Genomic DNA, 19,216 nt, shown 5'->3' with positions numbered 1-19,216 from the left:
GTATTAAAAATCAAACCCGCCAAATTAGCGGTCTAGCGGTAGGCAGCGGCTTGGCTCTGCCCCTGGCATTGCTGAAGTCCATGGGCGACAGTAACCACTCACCATCAGGTAGGCCTGTGTTCGTCTGCCTACAAGGGCAATAAAAAAAATTAAAAAGTATATAATTTTCGTAATTACTGGTAGTAGGACATCTTGTGAGTCCGCACGGGTAGGTACCATCGCCGTTCGGTAAGGTTCGTAGGTAGCATCGTTTCAGTTTGAAGGGTGGGGCAGTCGTTGTACTGTTAAATGTGAGAACTTAGAACTCATGTCTCAAGGGGAGTGGCGGCATTTGCGTTGTATATGTCTTTGGGCTCCTGTTACAGCTTAACACCAGGTGGGCCGTAAGCTACTCCACACATATAAGCTGTAATAAAACAAAAACTAGTGGATCGAGGGGATCCGAAATTAAGTGTTTTGGGTGGTCACTGTTAATTGTTCGGTCCGCAGTGTCGGCTGTGTAGTTACCGGAACGAAGGTTGACTTCGTCTCTGTCTTGAACGTAGAAAGTTAGACGTTGTGTTTAACTCAAAAAAGTTGCACTTCTGTTCTCCACTCATGTTTATTGAAGGTGCCTTACTGAACATTACCTACATCATGTCGAGTTCGGGATTGATCGTAAAGAAAAACAAGAATGAAAAATTTTACATATTTTTTTTATTGAATATCTTTTTTTGTTCTAATATATATATACATTAACGTATTATTTATCACAAAAAAATATTAAATTATTCATATAAAAATCTGATAAAATTCTAAAAAAAAATCGTTTGAGTCTATTCTTTTTTTTTTTTTTAAACTGCGATTCGATTGCCATGACGGCAACTAACGGTCGCTTTTCGAATAAAGAACAGGAAACAGGAAATAGCTTTCGGACCCGGCCACTGTGACCGGTGATTATAAAACAATTTTTTTTTAAAGTCAATTGACTTTCTAATTTGGTTAGGTTTGAGACCAATTTTATTAAAATCCCACTTTACAGATATTTCCATTCGTAAAATTCCGAGCATCGAATTTATGGCAAGGAGACCTATGGCATAAAGTTTTTCTTATGAAATCTTAAATTTTGTGTAATTTTGTGTAATCCAAACGTTACAGAAAAAAAAATTGTAAATCAGTGCTATAGAATATACGAACGAAAAAAAAAAAAAAAACGCGCGAAATTTTGATTTCGTTAATGTCATGGCGCGTTGTGGGTTATGTATGGACTTTGTAGTTTTACTTTTTAAGCTTTAGGCTTCTCCTCCGCTTTCTTGTCTTCTGGGGGAGGGGTGGGGAGCTCAGGGTACTCCAGCTTGGCGCCCTCCTCGCAGGTAAAGATCGGGCAGCAGCCAGGGAAGGGAGCGGTCTTATTGGTCTTTTCTAAAATTGAAAACATTGGAAATAAGTAACTGTAAATACATAGGGTTAATTAATGCTAGATTGCTTGTCCTGAGGCCTAGATGTGATTTTGTTGAAGTCGTCGTGGCCTAAAAGTTAAGACGGTGCGTCATAACGAGCGAGGGTGCCCGTGTTCGAATCCCGCAGGTAGCTATCATTTTTGTTGTTGTTAAAAAATACGAATTTAACAAATGTTCACGACTGGCTTCCACGACGAAGAGCATCATTAAAATGAATAGTAATTTTATAGAAAATTTAGACATTTACCTCAAAATTGAGCTGGGTGGTGTCATTTGCGTTTTAATACTTATTATTATGAAGATTGAAAAGTAAAGGATTCTCACCGGTATCTAATTGGCACTTGGGGTTGGTGAGTGGCAGAGGTCCGCAGTCTTCGACAAGCTCCAGCAGCCTGGGGGGCTGGTCCTCGCTGACGACGCAGGTGCTGCGGCCGCAGAACGGAGACAGCTCCCAGGTGTTGCCGGGCTCGACGGTGATGCAGCGGGTGGACGCGAAGCACATTCCGGGGAAATCTGGGGACGTGATAAGAAACCATTAATGATCTAAGTTTCTTGCGGATCGGATGGGTTTTTTTTTATCCTACCTATCCTGATAGCCTTAAGAGGCTATTTCAGCTTCACCCTAACATGTAGGTGAGCTCACGGGGCTCAAACCGGAGCGGTGCTAACACTGGCCCTAGCAAGAGCAGTGACACTCTGTTGCGACCGCCCTCAGAGAAGCCGAAAACCGAAGCAAATGTAAGCTTATGGTACAAAGAGCCACGAAGGGATTTCAGGGACACGACCTTCAGCAATGAAGTATGCGACTAAGAAGAAGATTTAAAGGTATATAACTATGCATATCAATCTCCAATTCCCATAGCATGAGGAAGCCTAATTTTGGCTCCTTGTTGCATGTGAATGTCACACAAATTTGTCAGAGTTACGAAGTATAGCTCTTGGAGTATCGGTAAATTCACTTTCGAATTTCGCACGAAACTTCCTCGTGCGTGTCTTAGAAATTGTTTAATTACGTTACGTGATTATTTAAACGACAGTGTACTCCAAGAATTGGAATAAACGCTAACGTATGCGACGTTAAGAACATTCAAATATAAATATATATTTTTAATACAAGACCACGTCTCCTTATATCTTCTTCTTTTTCTCCACCTTATCCCACTAGGCGGGGTAGGCACAGATAATTTTTCTCTTCCATTCTCTTCTATCAGCCGTCATCTTAACACTCACTCTTTTCTCTCTCATTTCGTCATTCACACACTCCATCCATGTCTTCTTCAGCTGACCTCTTCCCCCTCTACCTTGCACTACCATTTCCATACATCTCCTAGTCACATGCATCTTCTCTCTACGCATCACATGTCCATACCGTGCTAACCGTCCGCTAAACCTCTCCTTATATGTGTTAGATTAAAATTTGGAAAAGCCATTCCTTTTTTAAGGATGGTATGAATGTTTAAAGAAATAATCTGTGATCCAAGAAATGACAGATCTATTTTTTGGGCGGGAAGTAATTCATAATTTCCGAACCATATACTTGTTTAAGTATTTAACCGGCACATGTGATAGTCGATCATAGTTGCCAGTGGAACTCAGAAAAGTTCTTTACCTCTACCCTCCACAGTTACAACAAGGACTAGATTGTTTTTTTTTTAATGAGATAATCTGTGACCATGAAATGACTGATCTATTTTTTGGGCGGGCAGTAATTCATACTATCCGAACTATATCATTGTTGTTTTACCGTCACATGTGATAGTCGATCATAGTAGCTAATGGTCTTCAGCAAAGTTCGAACCAAAAATACACAAATATATACATTACAATTACGTATCATTGTGTATGGCTTTTTTTATTACGAAATCGCGCGTGGGTTCGCATGGTTATGAGCATGTGATTAACTAATCTACTCCAGTTTACCTATTTCAATTGTTTGAGCTCACGATGTAGGTACTTATTGAGATAAACGAGGATCATTTATTCGCATCTGCAATCTGCAATGAAACTCTCTATGTGCCCACGTTATTACTGGGCAATCTATTTCTGGGATAAATTTCGAGTGGTGCTAAGCAATTTTTTTAAGCGACATTTTTACAATTTTACAGCGAAGCCGTGTAAGTTTAAAATTTAGAAAAAATGAAATAACAAAAAACTTCTTCAAATATATAATAAACTAGCGACCCGCCCTCGCTTCGCTTCGGAAACAATAAAACACACATGAAACCAAAAAAATAAAATTAAAAAAAAATTAAAAAAAAGTAGCCTATGTTCATCAGGGACAATGTCGGCTTCTAATGGAAAAATAATTTTTCAAATCGGTCCAATAGTTTCGGAGCCTATTCGAAACAAACAAACAAACAAATCCTTCCTCTTTATAATATTAGTATAGAGTATAGATATAGATATCGACCGTGTGTTTAAAAATAATCTAATAATTCAAACAAACAAAAATAGTTTTTTGAGGTGATAGGTACATATGGGATGGGAAATCACTTCGTAACGTAACGCGTTACGGCGCCAGTCTGTCTGCCGTCCCTTTCTCTCACGCATACGGCAGCGGTACTGAGAGCGTATGTAACTCCTTATTATAATACTTTGTATTAATTGTATGTATATTTACGGAGATATGTATGTGTATATGTATGTGTACATATATGTATATGTATTTCACTGGAATAGTACACCGCGCGTAGTTCGTTTCCAAATGATTCTTGTCCACCTGATGGTTGTCTGGAAGAGATCGCTCTTAGCGATAAGACCGCCAATTGTACTTTTTGAAGTGAAACTTCCTTATCGGCGTTGGAAAAAAATTTACCGTCACATTTTTCGGTTACGCGTCACTTTTTTCCGTTACGCGCCATCTGTTTTGTATTCATGTCTATGATAATAAAATCCTTTTGTTTAAACTTTATCTAATTTAACTTTTTTGTATTCATGTCTATGATAATAAAATCCTTTTGTTTAAACTTTATCTAATTTAACTTTATTTAACCAATTTCTAGAAAGTTGCATGTAGATCATTTTTCGAAAAATAAGGCCATAAACAAGTTTCACTTCTTACGTGTGTACACTAGTACACGCACACATTTTTTTGTTTTTAATGTATCGCACTGTTTATTTGTTTTTTGGTGTACAATAAAGAATACTCTCTCTCTCTCTCTCTCTCTCTAACTATTCATATATCTTTCTCAATTTATGTTACAATTTTCCTTACATTATCATATTTATATGCATAAAATTCAGGTAATAGCCTAAGCTTTTCTCAAGTTAAACAATTTCAATATTAAATAGTTCAACTTAGATTAGTTTAAGTTACCACTTTTGTCGGGCGTTCCGAGAAGCGTAATTATTTTTTTAAATAGCATTTCATTAGGCAAACGCATCATTATTATCAGCCGTTCGTAATATAACGTAGAATGCATTAAATAATGACAATAATCACAATAGCGAATTTAGTTCAAGGCTCTTCTGACAAAGGTTGTACACATCCGAAAATAACTAATTACATTGCACAATTTGGTCTGTTAAAAATATTATAGTTTTTTTTTGTTCTTATTTAAGATTAAATTGACGGAGAGTCTAGGTGCTATTAAATAGCTACCAAAACTAATGAGTATCACAACATGGATGCCATCACCTACCTCGACAACGTGAGGTCGAAATTCGGACACAATACCTTCTAAAACCGATTTTTAAACGACCTTAACGACCTGCCTATTTCTGCCGTGAAGCAGTAATGCGTTTCGGTTTGAAGTGTGGGGCAGCCGTTGTAACTATACTGAGACCATACAAATCACTCAAGTTGGGTAGCGGCATTTACGTTGTAGATGTCTATGGGCTCCGATAATCACTTAATCACTTAATATCAGGTGGACCGAAAGCTCGTCCAACCATCTAAGCAATAACAAAAAAAAACAACAAATCAGTTTGTCACGCTTAACAAGTGGCATCCAGCCAACTAATTCAAGTCAAAATACAAAGAGCTTACTTAAACTGCAATTCATGATTCCTCCTATAAAATGTCGGGCCGTTCACTTAGACTTGACATTTAGATCTAGATCTAGTTATTATAGCTTAGTTGATTAAATTGCAACGAAGGTTGCGAGATCGCGCTGGTTGTGGGTCACTTAGGACATCTATGTGCGCAGTGAAGTGAAGAACAATATGTGTATCACCTGAGAATTTCAGCCTAAGGCCGGATGTGGAAGTCGTCACCCTAAACACATCATTACGGGTCCTCCCGATCCATTAACGGTGCTTTTAGGTACCTCAAGCACTGGTCATCGTTCTTGTCGAACCCATCGTAGCTGAAGCAGCCTCTCAAGGCTATCAGCATAGGTAGGGAAAAAAAGTGGAAGATCCGTGTGGTGTCCGTCCAATCCAAGCCAGCGTTCAGTTATCAGCCAAACATACCCTGTATATCTCATCGAAATCAATCCAATCGTTTCGGTGTCTGTACAGAGCGCACACTCATTATTCGTCGTCATTTACACAAATAGATTTAGCATGAGGATATTCTAAGTGAAAGTGCGATTGTAGATTAATTGCTATCGTTAAGCAATCGCTAACCTTTCGCGAGGATCTGTTGCGGGCTTCTGAAAGTAGCATTAGTTCCGGGCTGTCATTGCCTTAGTTATTACTGGCTTCGTGGTTCAGTAGTAAGCGGCTTCGAGTGTTGTGCCGAGGGTCGCAGGTTTGATTCCCGCATCGGGCAAACATTCGTGTGATAAACAGGTTTGGCTCTTCCTCTGATTATTATCTACTAGCGACCCACCCTTGCTTCGCTCCGGAAGCTGTAATTTATTATTGATTTCTCCACTATTTGATGGATGTTATTATACATATAAACCTTCCTCTTCAATCACCCTATCTATTAAAAAAAAACGCATCAAAATCCGTTGCGTAGTTTTAAAGATTTAAGTATACATAGGGACAGATATAGGGACAGAGAAAGCGACTTTGTTTTATACTACGTAGTGATATATATATTTAAACGTATATAAGTATGTATGTCAGTCTCTGGTATACATAGCACGTGCGTGATTTTGTCTCAGTTATTTATTTATTGCGTATGAACGAGATATGACATTAAGAAAACAAATACAAAACTTTATCACAAAGAAAGTAGGTATACAATGACATTATCATCGACAAACCGACACCTAAATTCCATTGCGATACAATAATCGTCAATGTCAATAACACCCAACAAGTTAATTGATTTCGTTTCATTTCTTATAAAAGTAACAAAGCGTAACAGAAAACAATATTTTTTTTACTTTTTTTTATTTTTATTAATTGCCGTTTCAATTACTTTCTATTTATTGCTTATATTATGCGAAAGAGCTTATGAACCACTACAATGCGTATTTAAAAGCCGATACCATCTTTGAGACATGAGGCTTGAGGTTTGAGGCTTGAGGCATCGTAAAATGATTTAATTTTATTATTTGATTGTATGAATAGCCGCTTACAAAATTAGGCAGGATTATTATAATTACCCGTGCGGCCCCCAAGATGCCCTATGACCACTACGCAACCATTACACAAATATATTTTTGTTTGCCTGTTCGATATTACACACACTGGTGGTAGGACCTCTTGTGAGTCCGCGCGGGTAGGTACTACCACCCTGCCTATTTCTGCTATGACGCAGTAGTGCGTTTCGGTTTGAAGGGTGGGGCAGCCGTTGTAACTATACTTGGGACCTTAGAGCTTATATCTCAAGGTGGGTGGCGGATTTACCTTGTAGATGTCTATGGTCTCCAGTAACCACTTAATACCAGATGGGCCGTGAGTTCGTCCACCCATCTAAGCAATAATAAAAAAAAACAGCGTGCTTATTAACTGAACTCTATGTAATCACGAACCCGCGATGCGTTGCAGCCAATGACCGGACTGTCGCAACTTCCTCGCTACGTTTGCGCAGTCTGGTCGCATCGTCGATCGTACATTATTAATATCGTTTCGCAATCGTTTCCCTGTCGCGTCCGCGATTAACGTAATACCTCACTTTATTTATTTCATTATAATTTCGATAGTTCGAATCTCATCGAATCTGATCGTTCTAGGATATTATAAACTAATTTTTATATATAAATTATTTTTCTTTTTTTTTATTGCCCTTGTAGGTAGACGAGCATACGACCCACCTGATGGTGAGTGGTTACCGTCGCCCAAGGACTTCAGCAATGCCAGGGGCAGAGCCAAGTCGCTGCCTACCGCTCAATACTCTCCACAAGCCTCGTTTGAAGAAGGACATGTCATAGCGCTCGGGAAACACCGTGGAGGAACGAATATAAGTTTTTTACTTAGCAATGACTTCTACAATAAGGAGCAATGACTTCTACAATAAGGTAACAATTAAGTTTTTTTTTTATATATTTTTATTGCTTGCGACGACAACCATAAATAACAGCTTAGTTATTACATTAGCCCTTTAACATGATCAGTGAGCGAATTGGTCAAATTCAAATTCAAATTCAAAATCATTTATTTCAACTTGGATGTCATCAAAAACACACTTGTTGAATGTCAAAATGTAAAAGAAAATGTTAACTCTACCACCGGTTCCAAAAAAGCCACAGTCCTGAGAAGAACCGGCGAAACAAACTCAGCGGGCTTTTTTATGTATTTTCTCAACTATTTTCTTCTTTTTTTTTTTTTAAACATGATAACATATTTACAGTATACAAAAAGACAAGTCAAAAAAATACAATTCAAATAAATAATAATAATAATGAAAAATGAAAAGGCCAGGAGCGAACGCCTCATTCCCACGTAGTGCCATCTAGTAAAAAATCCTTAACTTTATAATAGGCCTTGTTGCACAAACGTTCCTTGACAGTTTTCTTAAATCTATGAACAGGTAGTAGTTGAACGTTTTGTGGGATCTTGTTGAAAAGTTGTACACCCAGCCCCCTGAAAGAGTTGCTTATTTTCTTAATTCGAGCCGCCGGTAACGCAAGCCTATGTTTGTTCCTAGTGTTCACATTATGCAAATCGCAGACTCTGGGGAATTCTACAATGTTTTTACGCACGTACAATAAATTTTCAAAAATGTATTGGGACGCTAAAGTTAGAATTTTGATTTCCTTAAACTTGTCCCTCAAGGATTCCCTCGGGTGCATATTATAAATAGCACGAATAGCCCTCTTCTGCAGGATGAAAATCGTTTCGACATCGGCAGCATTGCCCCACAGCAAAATGCCATAGGACATAACACTATGAAAATAACTGAAATAAACTAGACGTGCCGTATCTTCATCAGTATACGTTCGTATTTTTTTTACCGCAAACGCTGCAGAACTAAGTCTATTCGCTAACTTGCATATGTGAGGACCCCACTGCAGCCTGGAATCAACTGTTATACCAAGAAAAACTGTCGAATCAACAAGCTCCAGTGTCTCTCCACTTACAATGATATTAGTGTCTACTTGTCTAACATTGGGTGTGGTAAATTTTATACATTTTGTTTTTTTGTTATTTAATAACAGATTATTAACACTAAACCAATGTACCACGCGCGAGATAGCATCATTCACATCGTCATAATCTTCCAATTGTCGTTTAATTTTAAACAATAAGGATGTATCATCAGCGAATAATACGACCTCGTGACGGGTTTCAATAAACTTTGGTAAATCATTGATATACACAAGAAATAAGAAGGGACCCAATATGGAACCCTGAGGAACACCCATATTAAGTAAGACACCGGAAGATCTCTTTCCTTTAACGTCTACCTTTTGGATTCTTCCGGATAAATAAGATTTAATAAGTTCTAATGAAACGCCCCTAATACCATAATGGTGTAATTTCCTCAACAATGTATTATGCTCAACACAATCAAAAGCTTTAGATAAGTCGCAGAATACCCCAAGGGCATTATGCGATTCCTCCCAAGCCTGAAAAATATTTTTAATAAGATCTACACCTGCATCAATAGTCGAACGACCTCTAGTGAATCCATATTGTTTGTTATGAAGCAGGTTATTGGAATAGAAATGGTTCAAAAGCTGTTCCAAAATAATTTTTTCAAAAATTTTACTCAATGTAGGTAGTACTGAAATGGGTCTAAAGTTAGTGGGGTCAAAAGTACTACCAGATTTAAACAGAGGTATTATTTTACTATATTTCATTAGATCAGGAAACACACCATTATAAATACAGTCATTAAATATTGTAGCAAGGTAAGGTGCGATTATATCAATAAAATAGGAAGTTTACGGTAGGCAGCGGCTTGGCTCTGCCTTTTTCTTTTTTCTACAGGAGAAAATCGCCGGATCCCCATCCGCGCAGCAAGTGGGGCATGTGGGAGTTGAACCTCACTAAAAACTCCTGCCGCTCACAGTCGGCGCCCTACGCCAGACCGGGCGGGAACCCAGTCGGAGCTATTGAGACGACGGGACAGGGTTTACGCAGAGCATGGCATTGCTGACGTTCATGGGCGACGGTAACCACTCGCCATCAGGTGGGCGGTATGCTCATCTACTTACTAGGCCATTAAAAAGAAAAAAATTGGGCACTTTCAATGAGTCCGATTTTCACAAAAAAAAAACAGTCCAATACTGGATTATTTCCTTCTAGACTCATCGTAGCTTATGTAATTCCAATTTTATTATACTACAAGTTTTATTTTATTAAAGATAGCGGCCCGCTCCGGCTTCGCTCGGGTCTATAACAAAAGCCTTAGTAAGGATCACTAATTTTTGTTAAAAAAAATATAGCCTATCTCACTCGGAGATAGTGTAGCTTCCAAACAGTGAAAGAATTTTTCAAATCGGTTCAGTAGTTTCGAAGCCTATTCAATACAAATAAACAAACAAATCTTTCCTCTTTATAATATTAGTATAGATATTCAAAAATCAATAAAAGCTCATTACGTAACATTTCGAATTTGAAACATCAACATACTTTATTTCTAAAACAGGTGCTCATTTAAATAATTTGTAGGTAATTAAACTAGATTTCGTAAAAAATTTGATTTCGTAAAATATCATGTTTTAAGTTTACATATTTATTAGGGAAACTCGTTTTAGCTGAACGATATTTCGACGATGATAAATTAATAGTTAATTAATCTCTTAAGCGGCCTTGATCTTTAAGTGAAGTGACATTTTCGGTAAATCTCGCTGGAGCGAAACGTTTCACACCATTGAAATGTCAATTATGTCATTAACTGGTTAACGTATAGGGTTGAAATTCGATAAACAGAAAAATCTCATTTTATTTATATTATAGTATGTTAATTTAAAAATGTATCCTTAATTCTCCATTGATATACGTATTAATTTTTCTGTATAAAATAGTAATGTTGTTGTAATATTATTGTTTTTGTTTTTTCCCCTTATTTTTGATCAATAACTACTTAATATTTTTTCTTAGATGATACATGTCCATAGCGTATGTCCTGATGGTTAAAAAGGATCTCTCTTATAGTAATAAGACCTCAATAATGCTTTATCTGTTTAATAATTTACACTTTTATTGTTTTTTTTTCATTGTTAATTTTATCATTGTTAACGTCCAAGGCAGTTTAGGGAAGGTATGAAAGACTCCAAAACGTTTCCAGGATTAAGAGCCGGGATTAATAACCACAATTATATTGCAATTAATACGCGACTATCCCTTTACGCGTGTTTTTTCCAAGTCTCATTCAATAATACAATACTAAAACACTATTCTTTAAAAGAAAAAAAAGGCGCGCAAAACGTCATATAGAACTGGCGTAATGTCAATTAGAACATAAATTGTTGACCGGAAAAGAGACATTCAATTGTTTATTCTTTTTTTGTTTTTTTTGTGCATAATTTTATTTTTAAACAATACAACCGGAAGGTCTGAATCATTTAGTTTTCCTGGTGTCCTTTATTACAGTTTAAATCGAATCGCAGCTGCGAGTGTTAAAAGTGAACGGCGTGTGTTAAGAGCCTTGATGAATGTTCTAGAATACGATTTTGAAAGTTCCAAGTAAAACTAGTCGGCGATGACTCGACTCGCAGACTAAAGGCGCATGTTCGATATTCGATTATTGTATTTCGTATTTCGAATGCACGGAAAAAAACTTATAGTAGGACCTCTTGTGAGTCCACACGGGAAGGTACCACCATCCCGCCTATTTTTGCCCGTGAAGCAGTAATGCGTTTCGGTTTGAAGGGTGGGGCAGCCGCTGTAATGATACTGAGACCTTAGATGGTGGGTGGCCGCATTTACGTTGTAGATGTCTATGGGCTCCAGTAACCACTTAACACCAGGTGGGCTATGAGCTCTCCCACCTATCTATGCAATAAAAAACCAGTTACCGTGATGACTTAATCGTATAGCAATAAAGGGCACGACTGTTTGCTTGCTAACTAGCCCTAGCAAGAGCAGTGCTTCGCTGAATCTACCACCGCATCGAAATCGCGACTGACCGAGAAGATCCGGCGAGAAACTCAGTGTCATATGTAAGACCCGTGTTTTTGCGCAATTAACACACATGTCCGATTCATTGTTACGAGATATTATCGGTTTTTGGCTCGCAAGCAATCGGCACAGCGTGTTCGTAATAATAACATTGATTTTACGTGTGAAAGTTTTTTTGACGTGTTAACAACGTGTTATGAATCAATGAACACCGGCTGCACGCACGACAAAGTGTCACGTTCCGCCTAAGCCTGAGCGTGCAAGCGAGAGCGCGGAACAAACGATAGAGAGGCACGATCGGCCCAAGCGTTGGCTTGTGACACATTTATCTCTCTTCTCGCGTGACGTCAGAGCTAACAGTTCTAATAGTTCTGCTACTGACGTTATCACGTAAAACTACCGTCCGTAAATCGACTTTACAGACAACCAATATTATTTTTTTGGTGTCGATTTGGTGTCAATTCGATTTTAGATCCATGCGTTCAGTCAGAGTTTTTTAACGTTACCGATAGCGTAAAAGTTAACTTAAGCTTGTATGCAGTTGGAACAGCGCCCCTAGCGGCAAACGTAGGCAAACGTTCGAACTCCATACAAAAATGAGTTAACTTTTACGCTATCGAGAACGTTAAAAAACTCGCACTAAGCACATTGGTCCCGTGAGTAATGAAGCTGCCTAATAATAAGCTTCGGTCGCGGGTCGAGGGACTAGACGCCTAGAAGAAAACAATGTGAAACGAATACAAAAAGTCGACATGTTTTTGGGGTGATTTTTGAAACACTTCTCGATCAGCTACGAATCTGAAACTTACTTCTATCGATTCAACTTGTCGACAATTTTGAGAATATATGCATTGAATGATCAAATAGTTATAATATGTTTTATTTATTTTCAGTAATAATCCAGTAACGAAACTGGTTATCTTAGGTTCAAACTTTTCGAAGTGAAATCAAATTAATAAATTTCGATATGAAATCAAATGAAAGAAAAAGTGTTTTAATAATACATTATACATCTAATTAATTTGGAGATTACTAGGGGACATTTGACAAAATTTTAAAAAAAGTTTAAAAAATTCTATGTATGTACATTTATTTCCTTTCCGTCTTTCCGTGTATTGCTTTAAATAGAATCCAACGATGTTTATAATCATTCGAATCAATTAAATAAATTCCTTAAATATATAATGATTTAAATAAACAAAAAAATGATTTATAACCTTAATAAACTGAACTAATTAATAAAATATTTGAATTGAGAATTTTAAATTTACAACGATACGCTAATGATTATTTTTTCTTCTCCGAATATATAATTCTATTCACAAAACCAAAATGTCAATTGAAGTTAATCTGTATCATCAACTTTTTTTTGCCGATAATTTATTGTCGATTTAATTCTAGTGACATTTAGGTTTTTATTTTTTGTCAACTCTAAATAGATCAAGGTCTTTTGGGCGGTCGAAAAATCAATATTCATAGCTTTAATTAGTTAGCGAAATAAATAGAGATCTCGTGCTTGTTGTTACTATGGCTCCGGGATCCAAATTCGTCTTCAGGTTAGTCTAAACCTCATATTATGGGACATTTTGGCGAGAACGCGACGAGCGAAGTTGTGTGAATTATTTTATTTCGTCTATTTAGTGTTTCATCGGGTTTAAACGTGTAATAACGGTGGTTTATTAACTATTTACTATCTGTTCAATGTGGACGAATGTGGGAAAATGACACAAAGCCTACGTAGCTTCTCGGGATCTTTCAAAAAATTCCACCGAAAAAGTCTCAATAATTAAGCACCACTTTACTGATAATTATATTTCATCTTATATCATATCATTTTGTTTAATTCAATTCCAATTGATTAATGTCTCAAATTAATTAACTTAATTTCATTTCGCCAATATAATTTTTTTATTTAAAATTATTATACACAAAAGATTAGGCTGTATGGTATTGATACATTTGCCTTTTCAGTTGGAAAAGTAGAATTACTATTACTACTGCTAGTATTACAGACATTACACGTGCCGAGATTTTGTAACGTGTCGGAGATGCTGCGAGTGCTCTCACTGACTACCTTTCACCGATTAGTTCAGGTTCATGACTTTTACTTTCTAGTCTCTCGACATTTTTGATACGATTTTCGATTATTGAAAAATTAGGGCGCCATTCATCCAATCACGCTTCCAGCTTCATGGAGCTCAGGAAACACTGTTTCTTAATTTAATTACTGGTGGTAGGAGCTCTTGTGAGTCCGCACGGGTAGGTACCACCACCCTGCCTATTTGGGCCGTGAAACAGTAATGCGTTTCGATTTGAAAGGTGGGGCAGCCGTTGTAACTATACTGAGACCTTAGAACTTATATCTCGAGGTGGGTGGCGCATTTACGTTGTGAATGTCTATGGGCTCCAGTAAACACTTAACACAAGGTGGGCTGTGAACTCGTCCACCCATCTAAGCATAAAAAAAATAATTAATAATTGGGCAGTACTTATGCTACGCTATATGTGCGTATACTTATTATGAAAAGGTAACGGTAGGCAACGGTTTGACTTTGCTCCTGTCATTGCTGAAGTCCATGGGCGATGGTAAACACTCACCATCTAAACCTGAATACTCCTCGTGCTTATTACATAAAGAAGCGTGAACAAACAAAGATAGATTAAACAAAATTATTACGAACTGTTTCTAACATGATCTAATAGACCGGTTTAAAACTAGATCGAGTCGCAGTCTAGAATATTAACTAAGTGCTTTCCTTTTAGATAATGATTATGTCGTAACTGGCCTAATACATAATTGTATTAACCTTTGTATCACACAAAGTCAGACTAAGCAAGTATATTTTATATCTAAATTAATATTTCAATAATATAAATAGCACTTTTTATTTGTATCGTGATATAATTACTAACAAGCTTTATATAGTTATTCAATTATGATTATTTAAATACGTAATCTCAAACAAACTAACTAACGTAACTTCAATTTGACCTTGACCGGATAGATCGATTAAGTTCTGATATTTTTCTAAATAGAATTTTAAGGGTTTTTGTTGGTTCAACGCCTTTGGGATTCGAACACGGGCACTGTCGCATCGAATGCACCGGGAGCTTTATCCTTTAGGCCGCGATGACTTCCTACAGAAACTATTTTTTAATTATACATTTTAAGGTGGATAGACGAAGCTCACAGCCCACCTGGTGTTAAGTGTTTACTGGAGCCCATATACATCTATAACGTAAATGCGCCACCCACCTTGAGATATGAGTTCTAAGGTCTCGGTATAGTTACGACGGCTGCCCCGCCCTTCAAACCGAAACGCATTACTGCTTCACGGCAGAAATATGCAGGGTGGTGGTACCTACCCGCGCGGACTCACAAGAGATCCTACCACCAGTTCATTATTTATTAACTCCATTTCGAATATTTTAGAAAATTGTACACTTTTAATGCGAAAAGACGAATTGTCGCGTGTTAAGCGGAATGTCGCTTCAACCAAATAACTTTTCATCCCTAGATATATGAAAATGTAAATTAGAACACGAATCAAAATATCTTACGTTAATAATATCCATTAACCATTCGTCGATTTGAATTAATTTAAATTTATTCAAATTACATTTGACGGTCTATATTAATATATATAGATCTTGATTGATAGTGATTTATGCTTATTTACAAAATGCTATACAAATATGAGATTTGGAACAGGTCCATATACTTAATTAATTATGTCATCAGTTGCCAACGAAATTTTCGATTGAGTCAAAGTAATTATTTCAATTACTCTTTTCAATATTTTACTAAGGCGATGGAATATCTAGTAAACCATGGGAAAGACGATTTTTTTCATTGCTTAGATGGATGGACGAGTTCACAGCCCACCTGGTGGTAAGTAGTTACTGGAGCCCATGGACATCTACAACGTAAATGCGCCCACCACCTAGAGAAATAAGTTCTAAGGTCTCAGTATAGTTACAACGGCTGCCCCGCCCTTCAAACTGCTTCACGGCAGAAGTAGGCGGAATGTTGGTACCTTCCCGTGCGGACTCACAAGAGGTCCTATTACCGGTGAATCCGAAGATACTGAGAATGAATATATTTCTAAGAGACCTAAAAGGCTAAAACATACATTAACAAACAAAAGAAGGCAAAGTTAGGCAATACTGGCGCCTTAGTATCAGAAATCGACAAAATTACTTCAGAGCGCCGCGTAGGGCACCGGTGACCTACACGGCAGTTAAAGAGTTAAACGAAAACTATCATTCAAGTATTTATTTTCAATTACAGCAAACGCAATTACTTTTACAATTTCATCTCCAATCTGTTCTATGTAGGTAACCTCTCATTCTGTTTATGTAAGCTCTATATGATTTACAAGCTGTACCCGTCCGCTTCGCTGGGCAATTATATTTAACATTATTATTTCTCACCCCCACAAAGATTTTCATCATTAACGCCCCCGCAACTGGTGTAGGGAGTCCAACACTCATATAAATATTAGCCTATCCATTAGGTACATGTATTTTCTACATGGATACCAAGTTTCAAGTCAATCGGATGCATGGTTCAGTAGTTATAACGGAACATCCGTAAAAACCACTGTAAATTTATATATTAGTATAGATATAGATGACATAAATCTTAAAAGAGGTTCCAATAAGTTATACAGGTTACGTAAATAGTATTTTGATATTGAAAAATTAGAAGAAGAAACATTAGATACATTGAAACATTTTGAATATTGAAACATAATATGAAACATAAGAACTGATGAAGCAATGCTGTTTCTCTAAGCAGAGCAACTCATTTTGTGCTATAATTTTACTGGGCTAAGCTTTTATTTATGGTCCATAAAATAATACATTATTTAAATAATAACCTTTTAAAATATTTTGTGGATTTAATGGTCACAGACGATGCGATATAATATAATGACAATAACAAAACCGAAATTAAATCACAAAAGCAGCTTATATTAAGCCAACAGTAAATCACTACTTTTGTAAAAGCTCGAATGCATTATGTAACTTTTTCAATGAACTTTTACTCTCGGATTATCGAACAAAGCTTTCGTCTTTCAGACCCGATTCAATATTTTGTGCAGTTTTCATTGCAATCGTTACACGTTACGTCACAAGTGGCAAATCGTAGTGTATGACCGATAGTTATTATTACGCCACGTCGTATTTTACCCTCTAATGACGTCACGCGAAGTCAAGCAGCAGGGGTAGATTTGCGAAACAATTGCCGATCTCCCACATGGATCAGTCGTCATTGGTATTGTATGATTTAAACACTAATCAGACATAAAAACCTAGACTATGAATGCGTGAAATTCCAAAGTTCCCGCTCTTCAAATGTAACGCGTATTGGACGACATATTATTATAAGCCTCATTTACACGTATAAGTTACACCGCTGATAGAAAAAAAAAAAATACAGAGCATACGATATCAGGATTTTAGTTTTCTAGCCAGAATTATAACAGCCGTATATAATTACTGGCGGTAGGACGCATTTTGAGCGCACTGCAGCAGCAGCTTTTGAAGAAATCTCTATCGTAACCCCTCCCACCCTTAAAACCGGATAAGAACAAGTTCCACCACAAAAAAACCACGACAGAATTGCTAGTGAAATTCTACCAAATTACTACGTATTAAATTAATTAAATTATTTAATTGTTGTTAATTACTGTACAACTGCCACTGTTATGCAGCAGGTACCGTTGCGTGATATATTTTTCGGTTACGTCCATATTGGGATTACGAAAACTGAATTTTTTGTTTTTGGACCGGTTTATTTTTTGTTTTCATACAAAATTAAAATGTAAAATGTTTTTTTTAAATGCTCATAATTTTTTCGTTTGACTGGCAACATTTAACATTTTTATTATAATACGCTTGTTTTATAAGAAAAAAAATTGAAAAAAAAATCCCATGTGCACTGACCTCTTAAAACGTCAGCTGGAATCAACCGCCTGAATGTCTTCGGCCTCTCCTCCTTCTCTTCAGCGGCGAACGCCAAAGCGAAAACGGCCAGTACGATAAGGTATTTCATTTTTCTAGGATTCGTTTAACAAAAAAAATGCGTTTTCAAAAAAAATAAAAATGGCGATTCCCGCGTCCCGTTTTGACAGCTCCGTCAGTTTCGCGCCACAAGACTGAGTTGGTGTGAGCGAGTGGGCTCTGTTTTATTACGGTCGACCGGCGGGGAGTGAACGGTCGAACAAAATGGCCGTACTGTATTATTATTGTATTTGTTTTTTTTTATTTATTTTATGAAACGTATATTCAGAAGACTCAGGGTTGGCTTTGTTGTGAAATTATTGCTTTTTTTTTCGGTGTGTGTGCGTGTGTGTGTCATTTTTTTTTTGGCGGGTTCATCTATTGATTTGATGCATTGTGTTAAACCGTTCACTATTGTGAAAGATCTTTCTAGAACGATGTATAGAACATATCCGGCCTGATGTCGGCTGACAACGGTTACAGACAGACAAGAGTTTCCTTGCAGTTTTTAAAGTATATTGAATTTAGATATTTTTCGAACTGACAATGAGGACCAGATAACTCTTCAGAATTTCGATCAAAAACAAAGTGATTACTGAAAATTTATAGGCAATCATATCTCACCGAAGATCGGGGATGATCTAAGATAACATCAGATAAACTTTTTATCATGACCTTAAATAGAGATCGTCTTGTGATTACAAACAATTCACACAAATAGGTAAAATAACCCAAAGATCGGACCTACGTCTAGCCGAGAGTCCTACACCGCATTACTATAGGACACAGTCTTCTGCAGCTCTGTACTGATCCAGAGCTCTTCTGGTACACAAACAGACACAGATCCGACCTACATCTAGCCTCTAGTCCTATACTACACTACTATAGACACAGCCCTCTGCAGCTCTGTACTGATCTCGAGCTCTTCTCGTACACAAACAGACACAGATCCGACCTACATCTAACCTTTAGTCTTATACGACACTACTAAAGACACAGTCCACTGCAGCTCTGTACTGATCCCGAGCTCTTCTCGTACACAAACAGACACAGATCCGACCTACATCTAACCTTTAGTCCTATACTACACTACTATAGACACAGTCCTCTGCAGCTCTGTACTGATCCCGAGCTCTTCTCCTACACAAAGAGTCCCAGAAAGATTCAACACAGCCGAGAGTACCATACAAAGATAGCGTAAATTGCGTAAACGTAAATCTGTCTAATTGATGATATAAGCGTGATAAATCAGAAGTCTATAGTTAATTTTTTCTCACGCCTATCCTTCAGAACTTCATTTGAATTCAAAACTTATGTGATTCTTAATGAATAGATTCATTAATGCAACCGAAATTTTCGTG

General features: G+C 37.1%; 1 protein-coding gene across 1 annotated transcript; it reads right to left on the bottom strand.

Annotated features, from left to right (window-relative positions):
- Positions 1 to 676: 676 nt before the first annotated feature.
- LOC101741978 (uncharacterized) lies at positions 677 to 18,085 on the bottom strand. The gene is made up of 3 exons (XM_004930723.5): positions 17,799 to 18,085; positions 1,764 to 1,952; positions 677 to 1,401 (listed from the first exon to the last, which is right to left on the bottom strand). The coding sequence occupies exons 1-3, from the start codon at positions 17,905 to 17,907 to the stop codon at positions 1,265 to 1,267; spliced, it is 435 nt and encodes a 144-aa protein (XP_004930780.1). The 5' UTR covers positions 17,908 to 18,085; the 3' UTR covers positions 677 to 1,264.
- Positions 18,086 to 19,216: the final 1,131 nt, after the last annotated feature.

This window comes from Bombyx mori, chromosome 23, assembly GCF_030269925.1.
Source record: "Bombyx mori chromosome 23, ASM3026992v2".
In the NCBI taxonomy this organism is placed as follows: Eukaryota; Metazoa; Arthropoda; class Insecta; order Lepidoptera; family Bombycidae; genus Bombyx; species Bombyx mori.
Note: the sequence above shows the minus strand (reverse complement) of the source record. Positions and strands in the feature narration are given on the sequence as shown.

Bases quoted from the DNA above. Each gene is read 5' to 3' on its own strand.
- LOC101741978 (XM_004930723.5), bottom strand. From the start codon at position 17,907: ATGAAATACCTTATCGTACTGGCCGTTTTCGCTTTGGCGTTCGCCGCT. The intron at 1,953-17,798 runs GTCAGTGCACAT...TCACGTCCCCAG, and splicing joins TCCAGCTGACGTTTTAAGAG to ATTTCCCCGGAATGTGCTTC. The intron at 1,402-1,763 runs GTGAGAATCCTT...TTTCAATTTTAG, and splicing joins CAAGTGCCAATTAGATACCG to AAAAGACCAATAAGACCGCT.